The sequence below is a fragment of the Mirounga leonina genome, unplaced genomic scaffold, assembly GCF_011800145.1.
Source record: "Mirounga leonina isolate KUSES-001 unplaced genomic scaffold, KU_Mleo_1.0 Mir_177, whole genome shotgun sequence".
Taxonomy (NCBI): domain Eukaryota; kingdom Metazoa; phylum Chordata; class Mammalia; order Carnivora; family Phocidae; genus Mirounga; species Mirounga leonina.
In genome coordinates this window covers 1,513,146-1,524,675 of record NW_023270459.1, presented here as the reverse complement: position 1 = coordinate 1,524,675, position 11,530 = coordinate 1,513,146, and the positions used below count along the sequence as shown (strand labels likewise).

Here is an 11,530-nt window from a genome sequence, read left to right as displayed (position 1 = left end):
GTGGGAGGGGCGTGTACTCTTTGGCTCACTCTGACTGGATGAGTCAAGGGGCAGTGTTGGGGAATTCCCCGCAGGGCGGAAGCGCCAGGGCTTCAGGCAGAGCCTAGCTACAGGCGGGCGGCCGCTGGGGCCCCTGAGGCTTCGGGGGCCATGGCAGGGGTCGCGTGTTTGGGGAAAGCTGCGGAGGCCGACGAATGGTGCGACAGCGGTCTGGGCTCTCTGGGTCCGGACGCAGCAGCCCCCGGAGGACCGGGATTGGGCGCCGAGCTGGGCCCGGGGCTGTCGTGGGCGCCCCTCGTCTTCGGCTACGTCACTGAGGATGGGGACACGTGAGTGAACCTTAGGCTGCCAGACCCGGCCCTAGGATCCGACGTCTGATTCCCTATTAGTCTCTGACCCCGGCTTCCTAACCTTTCACTCCTAAATCTAATTTCTGATGCTCGACTTTCTGATCTCTAACCCCCAAGTCCTAACCTTTAGTAAAACCAATTTCCTATCCAACTCTGACCCTAACCCCTTAATTTCTCTGACCTTCCTTTCTTAAACTGTGGTTCATAGAGCTCCACATCCCTATCCATTGATCCCAAAACTCTTACTGACCCTAGTCCTGAGACTTTTGTTAGAGCTGTGGTTCAGACAGGCCCCTCCTGACCTCCTACCTCCAAATATGATCTTTGATCCTTAGCTCCCGATTCATGCGCCTTGAACTTATATTTCCAAAATCAATACTTGGCCTTGACTCTAAGATTCTACCTTCTGAGCACTGATCTTCAGATCTTACATTCAAAGAGAAAATGTAAGCTCCACGAGCAGGGATTAATAGGGGTTTAATATTTATCGAACACTACCACCTTCCAGGCCCTTTTTAGGTGCTGTGATAAAGCAGTGAAGAAAACAAACAAAAACTTACACCTTTGTGGAGTTTACATTCTAGGGTAGGTATATAGGCAGAAGGACAGACTGACAGGAAGGAAGGGAGGGAGGGAAAAAAAGAGAGACAAGGAACGAAAGAAAGGGGCAGAGAAGGAAAGGAAGAAAAAGAAAAATGAAAAACAATATGCAAGAAAGGCAGAAAAATGGTGTGTCTGAAGGGAGTAAGTTCTTTGGGGAAAAAATAAAGCAGCAAAACGAGACCAGTAGATTATCTGGGGCAGGGCTCTCCGGGTAGAAGGAAAAAGAGATGTAAGGGCCCATGAGGGATTGCACTGGGGTTTTTTGTGCATTGCGTTTGCTGTTCTATCCACAGTGACTAAACAGTGCTTGACCTATAAGACGCACTCGGGAAATACTGATCTTTTCAAAGACCCCCGCTTAGGTTTCATTAATTTTCTTTATTGGTTTTTTGCTTTTTATTTCATTGATCTCTGTTCTGATTTTCATTATTGCCCTCTTCTGCTTACTTTGGGTTTAATTTGTTCTTTTTTTTTTTAGTTTCTTAAAGTGGCAGCTGAGATCATTTTGAGACCTTTCTTTTCTAGTATAGATGTTTCATGCTGTAAATTTCCCATAGTAGTGCTTTAGCAGCCTCTCACAAATTCTGATATGCTATGTTTTCATGTTCATTTAATTCAAGATACTTTGTAGTTTCTCTTTTGATTTCTTCTTTGGCCAGTGGATTATTTAGAAATATGTTATTTAGGGGTGACTGGGCAGCGTAGTCAGTTGAGCGTCTGACTCTTGGTTTCTGCTCAGGTTGTGATCTCGGGGTCCTGGGATGAGCCCCCCGTTAGGCTCTATGCTCAGTGTGGAGTCTGCTTGGGATTCTCTCTCCCTCTCCCTCTGCCCCTCCTGCTTGTGCTCTCTCTCTCTCTCTAAAATAAAGGAATAAATATATATATATTTTAAGATTTATTTATTTATTTTGGTGGGGGTAGGGGCAGAGGAGAGGGAGAGAGAAACCCAAGCAGGCTCTGTGTGGAGCCTCATGCAGGGCTTGTTCCCATGACGCTGAGATCACGACCTGAGCTGAAACCAAGAGTCGGTTGCCCAACCAAATGCCACCCAGATGCCCCTAAAGAAATTAAAAAAAAAAAGACATATGTTATTTAGTTTCCAGATAGTTGGAAAGTCTTCCAAATGTCTTTCTTGTATTGATTTTTAATTTAATTCCATCATAGACCAAGAACCCACTTTGTATGACTTGAATCCTCTTAAATTTATTGAGAATTATGTTATGGTGCCGAACATTATGTGTGCACTTGAAAAGAATGGGTATTCTGCTGTTAGGTGTAGTGTTCTCTAAATGTCAGTTAGAGGTCCTATTGGCTTATAGCTTTACCATAGTTTTATATATCCTTGCTGATGATTTCTGTCTCCTTTTTCTATCAGTTATTTGGGGGGGCATTGAAATCTCCAACAGTCATTGTGGATTTGTCTATTTCTCCTATGCTCTGTTATTAGGGGCACAAATGTTTAGAATTATTATGTTCTCTTGCTTAATTGACCTCTTAATCATTATGAAGTAACCCTCTCTATACCTGGTAATATTCCTTGCTCTAAAGTCTAGTCTGATATTAAAATACTCACTGCTGCTTTCTTTTGACTAACTGGTGTTAGCATGGTATATCTTTTCCCACCCTTTTATTTTTAAGCTATCTTTTAATACTTATATTTAAAGGGTGTTACTTGTAGGGAGCATATATAGTTGGTTTTTGCTTTTTTATTCAGTCTGACAATTTCTGCCTCTTAATTGAAATGTTTAGACCATTTACATTTAATTCTTGATAGAGTCATGCTTAAGTTTATCATCTTATTGCTCATTTTCTACTTAATACCTCTTCTTTGTTTACCTTTTCTTCTTTTCTACCTACTTTTGGAACCTGTAAATTTTGTCCCGTTGTATTCTTTTGTTGGCTCATTAGCTTTATTTAAGGTTTTATTTATTTTTATTTTATTTATTTTAGCAGGGGGGAGAGGGAGAGAGAATCTCAAGCAGACTCCCCACTGAGGGTGGAGTCTGATGCAGGGTGTGATCTCACAACCCTGAGATCATGACCTGAGCTGAAATCAAGAGTCAGACACTTAACCGACCGAGCCACCCAGGCGCCCCTTAAGATATTGTTTTTATGTAATCTCTACACCCAACATGGGGCTCGAACTCACAACCCCGAGATCAAGAGTCACACACTCTACCGACTGAGCCAGCCAGGAGTCCCTGGCTTTATTAGCTTTAACTCTTTGTTCTGTTGTTTAAATAGTTGGCAAACTGTGGTCTCCAGGCAAAATCTAGCCAGCCATCTGCTTTTGTATGGCGGTAAGCTATGAATGGTTTTTACATTTTTAGTTATTTTTATTTTTTTAAAGATTTTATTTATTTGACAGAGAGAGACACAGAGAGAGAGGGAACACAAGCAGGGAGAATGGGAGAGGGAGAAGGAGGCTTCCCACTGAGCAGGGAGCCCAATGTGGGGCTCGATCCCAGGACCCTGGGATCATGACCTGAGCCGAAGGCAGATGCTTAACGACTGAGCCACCCAGACGCCCCATTTTTTAAAAGATCTTATTTATTTTAGAGAGAGAGCAAGTGAGCAAGTGCAGGGGAGGGGCAGAGAATCTCAAGCAGACTCCATGCTGAGCGAGGAGCCTGACTCGGGGCTCAATCTCATGATCCTGAGATCATGACCTGAGCTGAAACCAAGAGTCAGACACTTAACTGACTGAGCCACCCAGGTGCCCCTGAGATTTTTGTCTTTATCATTGGTTTTGAACAGGATTTTTATGTTGGGCCTTGGCATGGTTTTCTTAACATTTCTTGTTCCTGGAAGTCACTGAACTTCTTGGATCTGTGAGTTTATAGTTTTCATCTGATTTGGAAAATTTTCCAGATATTATTTCTTCAAGTATTTTTTCTATCCCTCGTTTAGAGACTTAAGTTTCAAATATTATCAGGCTGCTTGAAGTTGTCCCATAGCTCTCTGATGTTCTTTTCATTTCATTTTTTTTAAAAGATTTTTTTATGTATTTATTTGACAGAGAGCGAGAGAGGGAATATAAGCAGGGGGAGTGGGAGAGGGAGAAGCAGGCTTCCCGCTGAGCAGGGAGCCCGATGCAGGGCTCGATCCCAGGACCCTGGGATCATGACCTGAACTGAAGGCAGATGCTTGAGGACTGAGCCACCCAGGCGCCCCTGTTCTTTTCATTTTAAAATACTCTCTTTGGGGATGCCTGGCTGGCTTAGTCAGTGGACCCTGCAACTCTTGATCTCTGGGTCGTGAGTTCAAGCCCCACACTGGGTGTAGAGATTACTTAAAAATAAAGAAAAATATTCTCATTGTGTTTCATCTAAATAGTTCCTATCGCACAGTCTTCAAGTTTGCTAATCTTTTCTTCTGCATCTGTTGCTAATTCCATCCAGTGTATTTTTCATTTCAGATGCTGTAGTTTTTATCTCTAGGAGTTTGATTTAAGTCTTTTTCTTTAATATCCATGTCTCTACTTAACTTTTGGAATGTATGAGATTCACTTATAATGAACTCTTTTAATGTTCGTGTTTGCTGATTCCAACATCTGGGTCATTTCTGGGTCAATTTCAACTGATTGAGTATTCTCATTACGGATCTTGTTTTCCTGCTTGTTTGCCTACCTGATAATCTTTGATTAAATGCCAAACATTGTGAATTTTACTTTGTTAGGCTGGCCAGTTGTGTATTCCTATAAATATTCTTGAGTGTTTTTTTGGGATGCAGTTAAACTGCTTGTAAGTAGTTTGGTCCTTTGGGGTCTTGCTTTTATGATTTGTTAGGTGGGTCCTGACCAGTGCTCTATCTAGGGCTTATTATTCCCCACTATTGAGGTAAGACCTTCCAGAGTCTTCTACCCAATGTCCTGTGAATTAGGGGTTTTTCCTAGTCTGACTGGTGGCAACAGGCACTATTCCTGGACCCCTGTGAGCAATGGGCATATTTCCTTAATCTGTTTGGATGGTTTCTTCCCCAGACTGGGGTGGGTAGTTTCTTCACATCCCTGTACTGATCAGTCTTCTAAATACTTGAGAGGCCTCTCTGCAGATCTCTAGGGTCTTTCCCTGTTTAGGTCTCTTGGTTTCTCTGTCCCAGGACACCCCCTGCCTTGCTGTCCCCAGACTCAGCTCCATCTCACTTCATATGCAATGTGCCAGGGCCCTGCCTGGGTTCGCCCTCTCTGTGCCGTGTCTTCTCTCAAGACTAGGAAACGTGGCAACCAATCAAAGGTCTCACCTCACTATGCGCCCTGTCTCTCAGGGATTGCTGTCGTTCATTGCATGAGGACCAATATCTGGAAAACTGTTGTTTCCTATACTATAGTTTGTCTGCTTTATTTTGGTTGATTCAGAGGGGAGGAGAATCTGGTCCCTGTTATATCAGCTTGGGAGGAAGTAGAAGTCCTACTTAATAAACACCAACTCACCAAATTTGCTGAATTAACTCTGACCTGACCCTCCTAGATTCCTGTGGTCATGGGGCCTAGCACACAGTAGGTGTTTGCTATGTTTGTTGAATGAAGGAATACAGGAATACTTGACTTTTTTTTTTTTTTTAAGATTTATTTATTTATTTGAGACACCGAGAGAGAGAGCACGAGTGGTGGGGGCGTGCAGAAGGAGAGGGAGAGAGAATCTCAAGCAGATGCTGCACTGAGCACAGAGCCTGACATGGGGCTCGATCCTGAGATCTCACTATCCTGAGATCACGACCTGAGCTGAAACCAAGAGTCGGACGCTTAACGGACTGTGCCAGCCAGGCGCCCCAGGGGTCCCTAACCTCTGTCCTCTGCTCCCTGTCTTTGTCTTCAGGGCACTGCACTTGGCAGTGATTCATCAGCACGAGCCCTTCCTGGATTTCCTCCTAGGCTTCGCGGCTGGCACTGAGTACCTGGACCTGCAGAATGACCTGGGCCAGGTGAGCCACCCAGGGCTAGTACAGGGCTTGGGGCCGGGCTCTCAGTGCAACCCCTAACCCCTGCCCTCTGCTCCTGCAGACAGCCCTTCACCTGGCAGCCATCCTGGGGGAGGCCTCCGCAGTGGAGAAGTTGTATGCGGCGGGTGCCAGCCTGCATGTGGCAGAGCGTGGGGGCCACACGGCACTGCACCTGGCCTGCCGCATGAGGGCGCATGCCTGTGCTCATGCGCTACTCCAGCCCCGTCCCCGGTGCGCCAGGGGAGCCCCCAACACCTACCTCGCTCAGGGCCCTGCCCGCACCTCTCAAGCCGATCACCTGCCTGTTGCCTTGGACCCCGAACCCAACTCGGAGAAGGAAGATGAAGAGAGTGAGGAGGATTGGAAGCTGCAACTGGAGGCTGAGAACTACGAGGGTGAGGGTTCCCAGTCACTGGGCAGGCCCGGGCTCCTGGGCAGAGTGAAAGCACTGGGCTGTGGGCTCCGTTCTCCTGACTCAAGACCCAGCCCCTTGGGAAATAACACTGAGGCTTCAGGGACCCCAGGCATGGGGAAGGGCTCCCACTGAGGCCCCAGATTACTGAGAATAGGTCATGTGGGATTCAGGACCCGGACCGCGTGGAGGCCCGAGACCACTTGGGACCCAGACCTGTCACCCACAGGCCTAGAACTACTGAGATCTCATTGTTGGGCCCAGGTTCCGCAGGTGGAAGGCACAGCTCACCCCAGACCTCACCCCCTCCTACCAAAACCACAGGTCCTAGTCTACCCAGGACAAGGGAACTCAAGGCCAAGATTCCCAGAGATTGACACTGGGTTCAGGGGCAGCCCTCGGCCAGGCCGCATGGGAAAAAAGAGCCCATCTACCCAGGGCCCTGGCATCTGAGTCTCAGGTCCCCCACCTCTAAGCCCAGCTACCTGGACCAAGCCCCTTCCACAAAGGGACTGAGATCACCCAGGACCCAGTGTTCAGGACCCAGCCCACCCCCCACGGTCACGGGCCCTTCAACTACTCAGGATCCAGGAATCTGGGGTCCAGGTCCTTTGTGAAATAAAGACCAGAGACTCAGTCTCCCGGTCCCAGGATCCGGGCTTGCTGTCCACAGCCCCCAGGCTCTTCACCCATAAGCCCCAGACATTCCCCAAGCCAGGCATGGGCACTGCCAGCAAGTTCCAGACCCACTAAGACTTAGGCACTGGGGGTGCAGTTGCCTCTTTGACTTACCCAGGAATTCAGGAGCTGGGCCCCAAGCTCAGCCCCCTCACGAAGCCCTCCCCTATTGGCATTTGGGGCCCCGGCCCCTCACCCCCGTCGTCTGACACCAGTCACTCTATCCGCAGGCCATACTCCACTGCACGTGGCCGTCATCCACAAAGATGCAGAGATGGTCCGGCTGCTGCGGGAGGCTGGAGCAGACCTCAACAAACCGGTGAGCTGCCCTAGGGAGAAGGCGTGGCGGGGAGGGTTGCCCCCCGGGGTGGGCCAGGGCCTCCTTGACCTCTGTGCTGCTCCGTGCAGGAGCCCACGTGTGGCCGGAGCCCCCTGCACTTGGCAGTGGAGGCCCAAGCCGCCGACGTGCTGGAGCTCCTCCTGAGGGCAGGTGCCGACCCCGCCACCCGCATGTATGGGGGCCGCACCCCACTGGGCAGCGCCACGCTCCGGCCCAACCCCATCCTCGCCCGCCTTCTCCGTGCACATGGAGCCCCTGAGCCTGAGGACGAGGACGACAGGCCAGGCCCCTGCAGCAGCAGTAGCGACAGTGACAGCGGGGACGAGGGCGTGAGTCAGGAGGAAAGACCGGGCGGCCTAGCTGGGGGGTCAGGGTGAACAGGCAGGTGGGAAGGGGGGAGAAGAGAAGTTAGGCAGCGTAGTGAGACCGACCTCGGGCCGCTGCGATCAGAGAACTCAGGCAGCGGTGCCAGGGCTGTCAGGCAGCTGTCCGGGGAGACCTGGACAGGGCTGGCGGGGAGAACGCGGGGAGCAGGGCTTGAACAGAGGGAGAACTCAGGCGGAGTGACCGGTAATGGCAGCGGTTGGCGGCGGTGGCTGACAGCGCAGGCAGTGACCGCGCCAAGCAAGAGTTGGAGAACTCAGGTGGTGGGAAGCCGACCTCGGGCAGCAGGGATTCCAACCCTGGCAGCAGCTGGGAAAGACCTTAGCCAGCAGTGAGGAGGTTGTGTTGGGGAACCCAGGTGGCAGAGACACTCCCTTGGGCAGGGGACAAGGTTGGGGGGGGAGGAGTCTGGGTAGAGGTGGGGGGTGCAGAGGAGGGAGACCCCAGCGGCCGTGGCGAAGCAGCAGGGCTGGAGCCCGAGCAGTGGCGGGCGGCGGGAGACCATGGGTGACCTTGAACGTGGTGGTCGGCAAACTAGGAGCAGGGGATTTGAGTGGGGGGACTTGGGCTTCCAGGAAGGCCCCAGTTGCCGGGTGGGTGGAGGAAGCTGGATAGCCGGCAAGAGGACAGCCGGCTGAGCCCCTGTGCCTGCCCCCCTCTGCCCCCAGGGTGAATACGACGACATCGTGGTCCACAGTGGCCGGGGCCAAAACCGGCTACCTCCCACCCCAGCCTCAAAACCTCTCCCTGATGACCCCGTCTGACCTAATTGTTAATAGAGTTTCCAGTTTAATAAAATCCCAGTTCTGACAACCAGAGACTAGACTGACGGTCGCCTTTGCGGTCCTCCAGTTTATTCCTGGGTCCCTGTCCCTCCAAAATCAAGTGCCATACAAGCCTCAGTGGTTTTCTTTGTGCTTTATTCACACCGAAGGGTTGGAGTGGGTGACGGGGGAGGCCGGGTGTGTCCTGAGTCAGTGTGAGCCCAGCCCCTCTACCCAGCTCAGACTCAGCCCCTTGGGCCCAGTCACATGGCCCACCCTTCTCCCCGTTCCTGCAGGTTGGGGAATGGAGTGGGCTGTTAGGTGAGCTTTGGGGGTCCACAGTCCTCAGCCATAGGGTGTGTCGGGAAGGAGGACATGAGATCGGGGGTCATCACTCCCTCCTGATCTCCCCCAGCATCTCCGTTGCCTTCTTTAGCTCCTCTCTCACGTGCTCCAGCCGCTCCATGTCGTGCTCCTGGTGGGATCAGAAATGGGCTGGTCAGCACCCACCTTCAAGGGTGGGCCACCCCAGTGGTCACCCGTGAATGTGGGCTGTGTCACTTTGCACAACGGCAGCCAGCAGTGGTCATCCTGGTCCCCATGGACCGCGATGGGGGCCACAGTGGAAGAGTTACGTTGGCCAACGCGACCAGCAGTGTGGTCCGTGTTGACTGCCTAGCGAACAGCAGCAGAGAGGACTAGTAAAGGTGCCCAACTTGGATGCCATGACCCCTTTGTGAGGTGCTGGCTGTTTTGGCCACTGCCACCAACCGTGGGGACATCCCACCTCCCATGGCTCAGCAGCGGTGTCCATCTCTAGTCCGGTGAACCAAGCACAGCAGCCCCTTCCCATGTGGCCAGACTGCTCCTTACAGAGCACAGTGGTGGTAACTCAGCCACCTCTCTGCCACACTCGTGGCCGTCTTGGTTACTGTAATCTCAGCCATCTTGACCATCTCGGTCCAGCAGAGGCTGCTGCCTTGTCCTGGTGTCAGTCCTGGTCACTATGATCCATTTGTGTGGACATTGGCTATTTACGGCCCAACACTGGTATGTGTTTAGTCGTAACCCACTGGCCATTTGGTCCACCCCACTTGCCCATCACCTCCTCTGCTCACCTTCCTCTCCGAAGCCTCTTCCTTCTCCTCCTGCTTGGGCTCAGCTTCTGACTGCTGGTGGTGGCGGTGGTGCGGTGAGTGCTCGTGCCCCTCTTCTCCGCCCCCCTGCCACAGGCTGTGGCCCCCGCTGAGCACCTGCATGCCCTTCTCCTCCGCCTCGAACTGGGCTGTCTCCTCCTCACTGGCCTGCTCTGCCCCTCGCTTCTGGGGCCCCCCTCCACCATCTAGGCGCCGCTTCCACAGGCCTTCAAAGGGTTCCATGGGCCTGCTCTTCCTTTTCTCCTCCTCCTCCTCCTCCTCCTCGTCCTCCTCCTGGCGGAGCCGGCTGTGGAGCTGCTCCTGGATGGTCTGTTGCTGCACCTCAGACTTGTGGGCCCTCTCCGCTGCTTCCTCTTCCTCTTCCTCTTCCCTCACTTCCTGGCTGGGCCTCATCTTCCCAGCCTCTTGAACCAGTAGGCCTTTCTCTTTGGTGGACGCACAGCCATAGGGCTCTGTCTCACACATCTCTGGCGGAAAGAGAGAGGATGCTCTCTGTGCGGCAAATCGGGAAACTGAGACCTGGGGGAGTTCTGGGGTCTGCCCGAGGTCCCACAGGGGGGCTGCGCAAAACTGGGAGAGGCGGCTCAGGTCTGAGGGACATTCTCTGCCCCCATCCCGTACCTCTGCAGGGAACCCCAAGGGTGGAGCTGGAGGCCAGGCTGGACACTGCGCTGTGCTGTGCCAACCCAGGCAAGGGGGCTCTGGGAGAAGACACCCCTTCCTCCAGGAAACCCTGACCGAAACCCTGGGTGGGGTGGGGGCACCCAAGAGGAACTGGGGCCTGGGCCCTGCTTACCTTTGTGGAGGAGAGCTGTGCAGGGGCTTCTCTGGGCCTGACCCAGTGTCAGCACTTCCGTGACCACCTCGGCCAGACAGCGGGTCAGCTGGGGGTGAAGGGTCAGAGGGGAGGTTGAGGGCAGGGCGGGGGGGGCAATGAGAGCAGTTGGGGGTGTGGAGAGGAGATGATCATTTAGGCTGGTCAGAGAGGGCCAGGGTGCGGGGGAGATGGGGCAGGGCAAGGGGTCTGCACTCCTCACCTCTTCCTTGGAGGGTCTTGGTGCCAAGGGAGCAGCGGTGGCTGTGGAGGAAGGAGATGGGTGCTGGGCTCGGACAACCCCCCCCCCCGGGTGCTGTCCTCGGTGCTGATCCCAGCTCCAAGATGCATCCCGTTACTGACCTGTCCCCTCCCCCAGCCTACCTGCCAGGTGTACCGTCCCCACCCAGAAGCTCAGCCCGCGAAGTCTCTGGGTGCACCGTTCCCGCCCCTGGTCCCTCGAGTCCCTGGTCCCCGAGCTGGCCGCAGAAGCCCCCCCTCCAGTTTCTGGCACTCACCCGCCCCCAGCAGCAGGGCCAGCGGCAGCAACAGCAGCACTGATAGGGGCCCGCGGCGCTGCATCGTGGGGCGTCCCGACCAGGGTGCTTGGTGCGGTGCTGGCTGGCGGCGCAGCAGCTGCTTATAACCCGCGCCCATGGCCCCGCAGGGGAGGACGTGACGTCCCCACCGCCCCTTCCCCGCCCGCGGCGGGGTGACAGCTGCGGGGCGGCCACCTGCCCCAGACTCTCAATTATTCATGGGGACCCACGTCCTGCACCCACTCCCCTCCAGCTAATGGCCCCTGAGCGCCTGCATAGAGGGAGGGTGCGTCCCCCAAACAGAGTCTGATGAGCTTTACAGCTGCACTGGGAAGCTGACCGGGGTTCGAAACCAGTGGCAGCCACTTGCAGATAGACCTCAGGCAACTCCTCTTTTGGGCCATTTCCTTATCTCAAAATTTGGGTCTCCTAAACCTCTTGTCCCAGAGGTTGTGGCTGGGCCCTGCCTGCATCCCAGTTCCACCACCAACAGCTGTGCGGCCCGGGGAAAACTGCCGGGCCTCTCTAGGGTTGGTTCCATCCTTTGT

General features: G+C 53.2%; 2 protein-coding genes across 2 annotated transcripts; one reads left to right on the top strand and one right to left on the bottom strand.

Moving 5' to 3' along the window:
- The first annotated feature begins 74 nt into the window (after window positions 1–74).
- On the top strand, window positions 75–8,526 carry NFKBIB (NFKB inhibitor beta). The gene is made up of 6 exons (XM_035023415.1): window positions 75–329; window positions 5,771–5,876; window positions 5,956–6,289; window positions 7,215–7,303; window positions 7,393–7,653; window positions 8,377–8,526. Exons 1-6 carry the CDS (start codon window positions 151–153, stop codon window positions 8,470–8,472), a joined length of 1,065 nt encoding a protein of 354 aa, XP_034879306.1. The 5' UTR covers window positions 75–150; the 3' UTR covers window positions 8,473–8,526.
- Window positions 8,527–8,611: 85 nt separating this feature from the next.
- CCER2 (coiled-coil glutamate rich protein 2) lies at window positions 8,612–11,527 on the bottom strand. The gene is made up of 5 exons (XM_035023416.1): window positions 10,962–11,527; window positions 10,667–10,707; window positions 10,426–10,513; window positions 9,591–10,096; window positions 8,612–8,947 (listed from the first exon to the last, which is right to left on the bottom strand). Exons 1-5 carry the CDS (start codon window positions 11,098–11,100, stop codon window positions 8,864–8,866), a joined length of 858 nt encoding a protein of 285 aa, XP_034879307.1. The 5' UTR covers window positions 11,101–11,527; the 3' UTR covers window positions 8,612–8,863.
- Window positions 11,528–11,530: the final 3 nt, after the last annotated feature.

Bases quoted from the DNA above. Each gene is read 5' to 3' on its own strand.
- NFKBIB (XM_035023415.1), top strand. From the start codon at position 151: ATGGCAGGGGTCGCGTGTTTGGGGAAAGCTGCGGAGGCCGACGAATGG. The intron at 330-5,770 runs GTGAGTGAACCT...CTTTGTCTTCAG, and splicing joins GTCACTGAGGATGGGGACAC to GGCACTGCACTTGGCAGTGA. The intron at 5,877-5,955 runs GTGAGCCACCCA...CTGCTCCTGCAG, and splicing joins TGCAGAATGACCTGGGCCAG to ACAGCCCTTCACCTGGCAGC.
- CCER2 (XM_035023416.1), bottom strand. From the start codon at position 11,100: ATGGGCGCGGGTTATAAGCAGCTGCTGCGCCGCCAGCCAGCACCGCAC. The intron at 10,514-10,666 runs GTGAGGAGTGCA...CTTCACCCCCAG, and splicing joins CAAGACCCTCCAAGGAAGAG to CTGACCCGCTGTCTGGCCGA. The intron at 8,948-9,590 runs GTGAGCAGAGGA...TGATCCCACCAG, and splicing joins AAGAGGCTTCGGAGAGGAAG to GAGCACGACATGGAGCGGCT.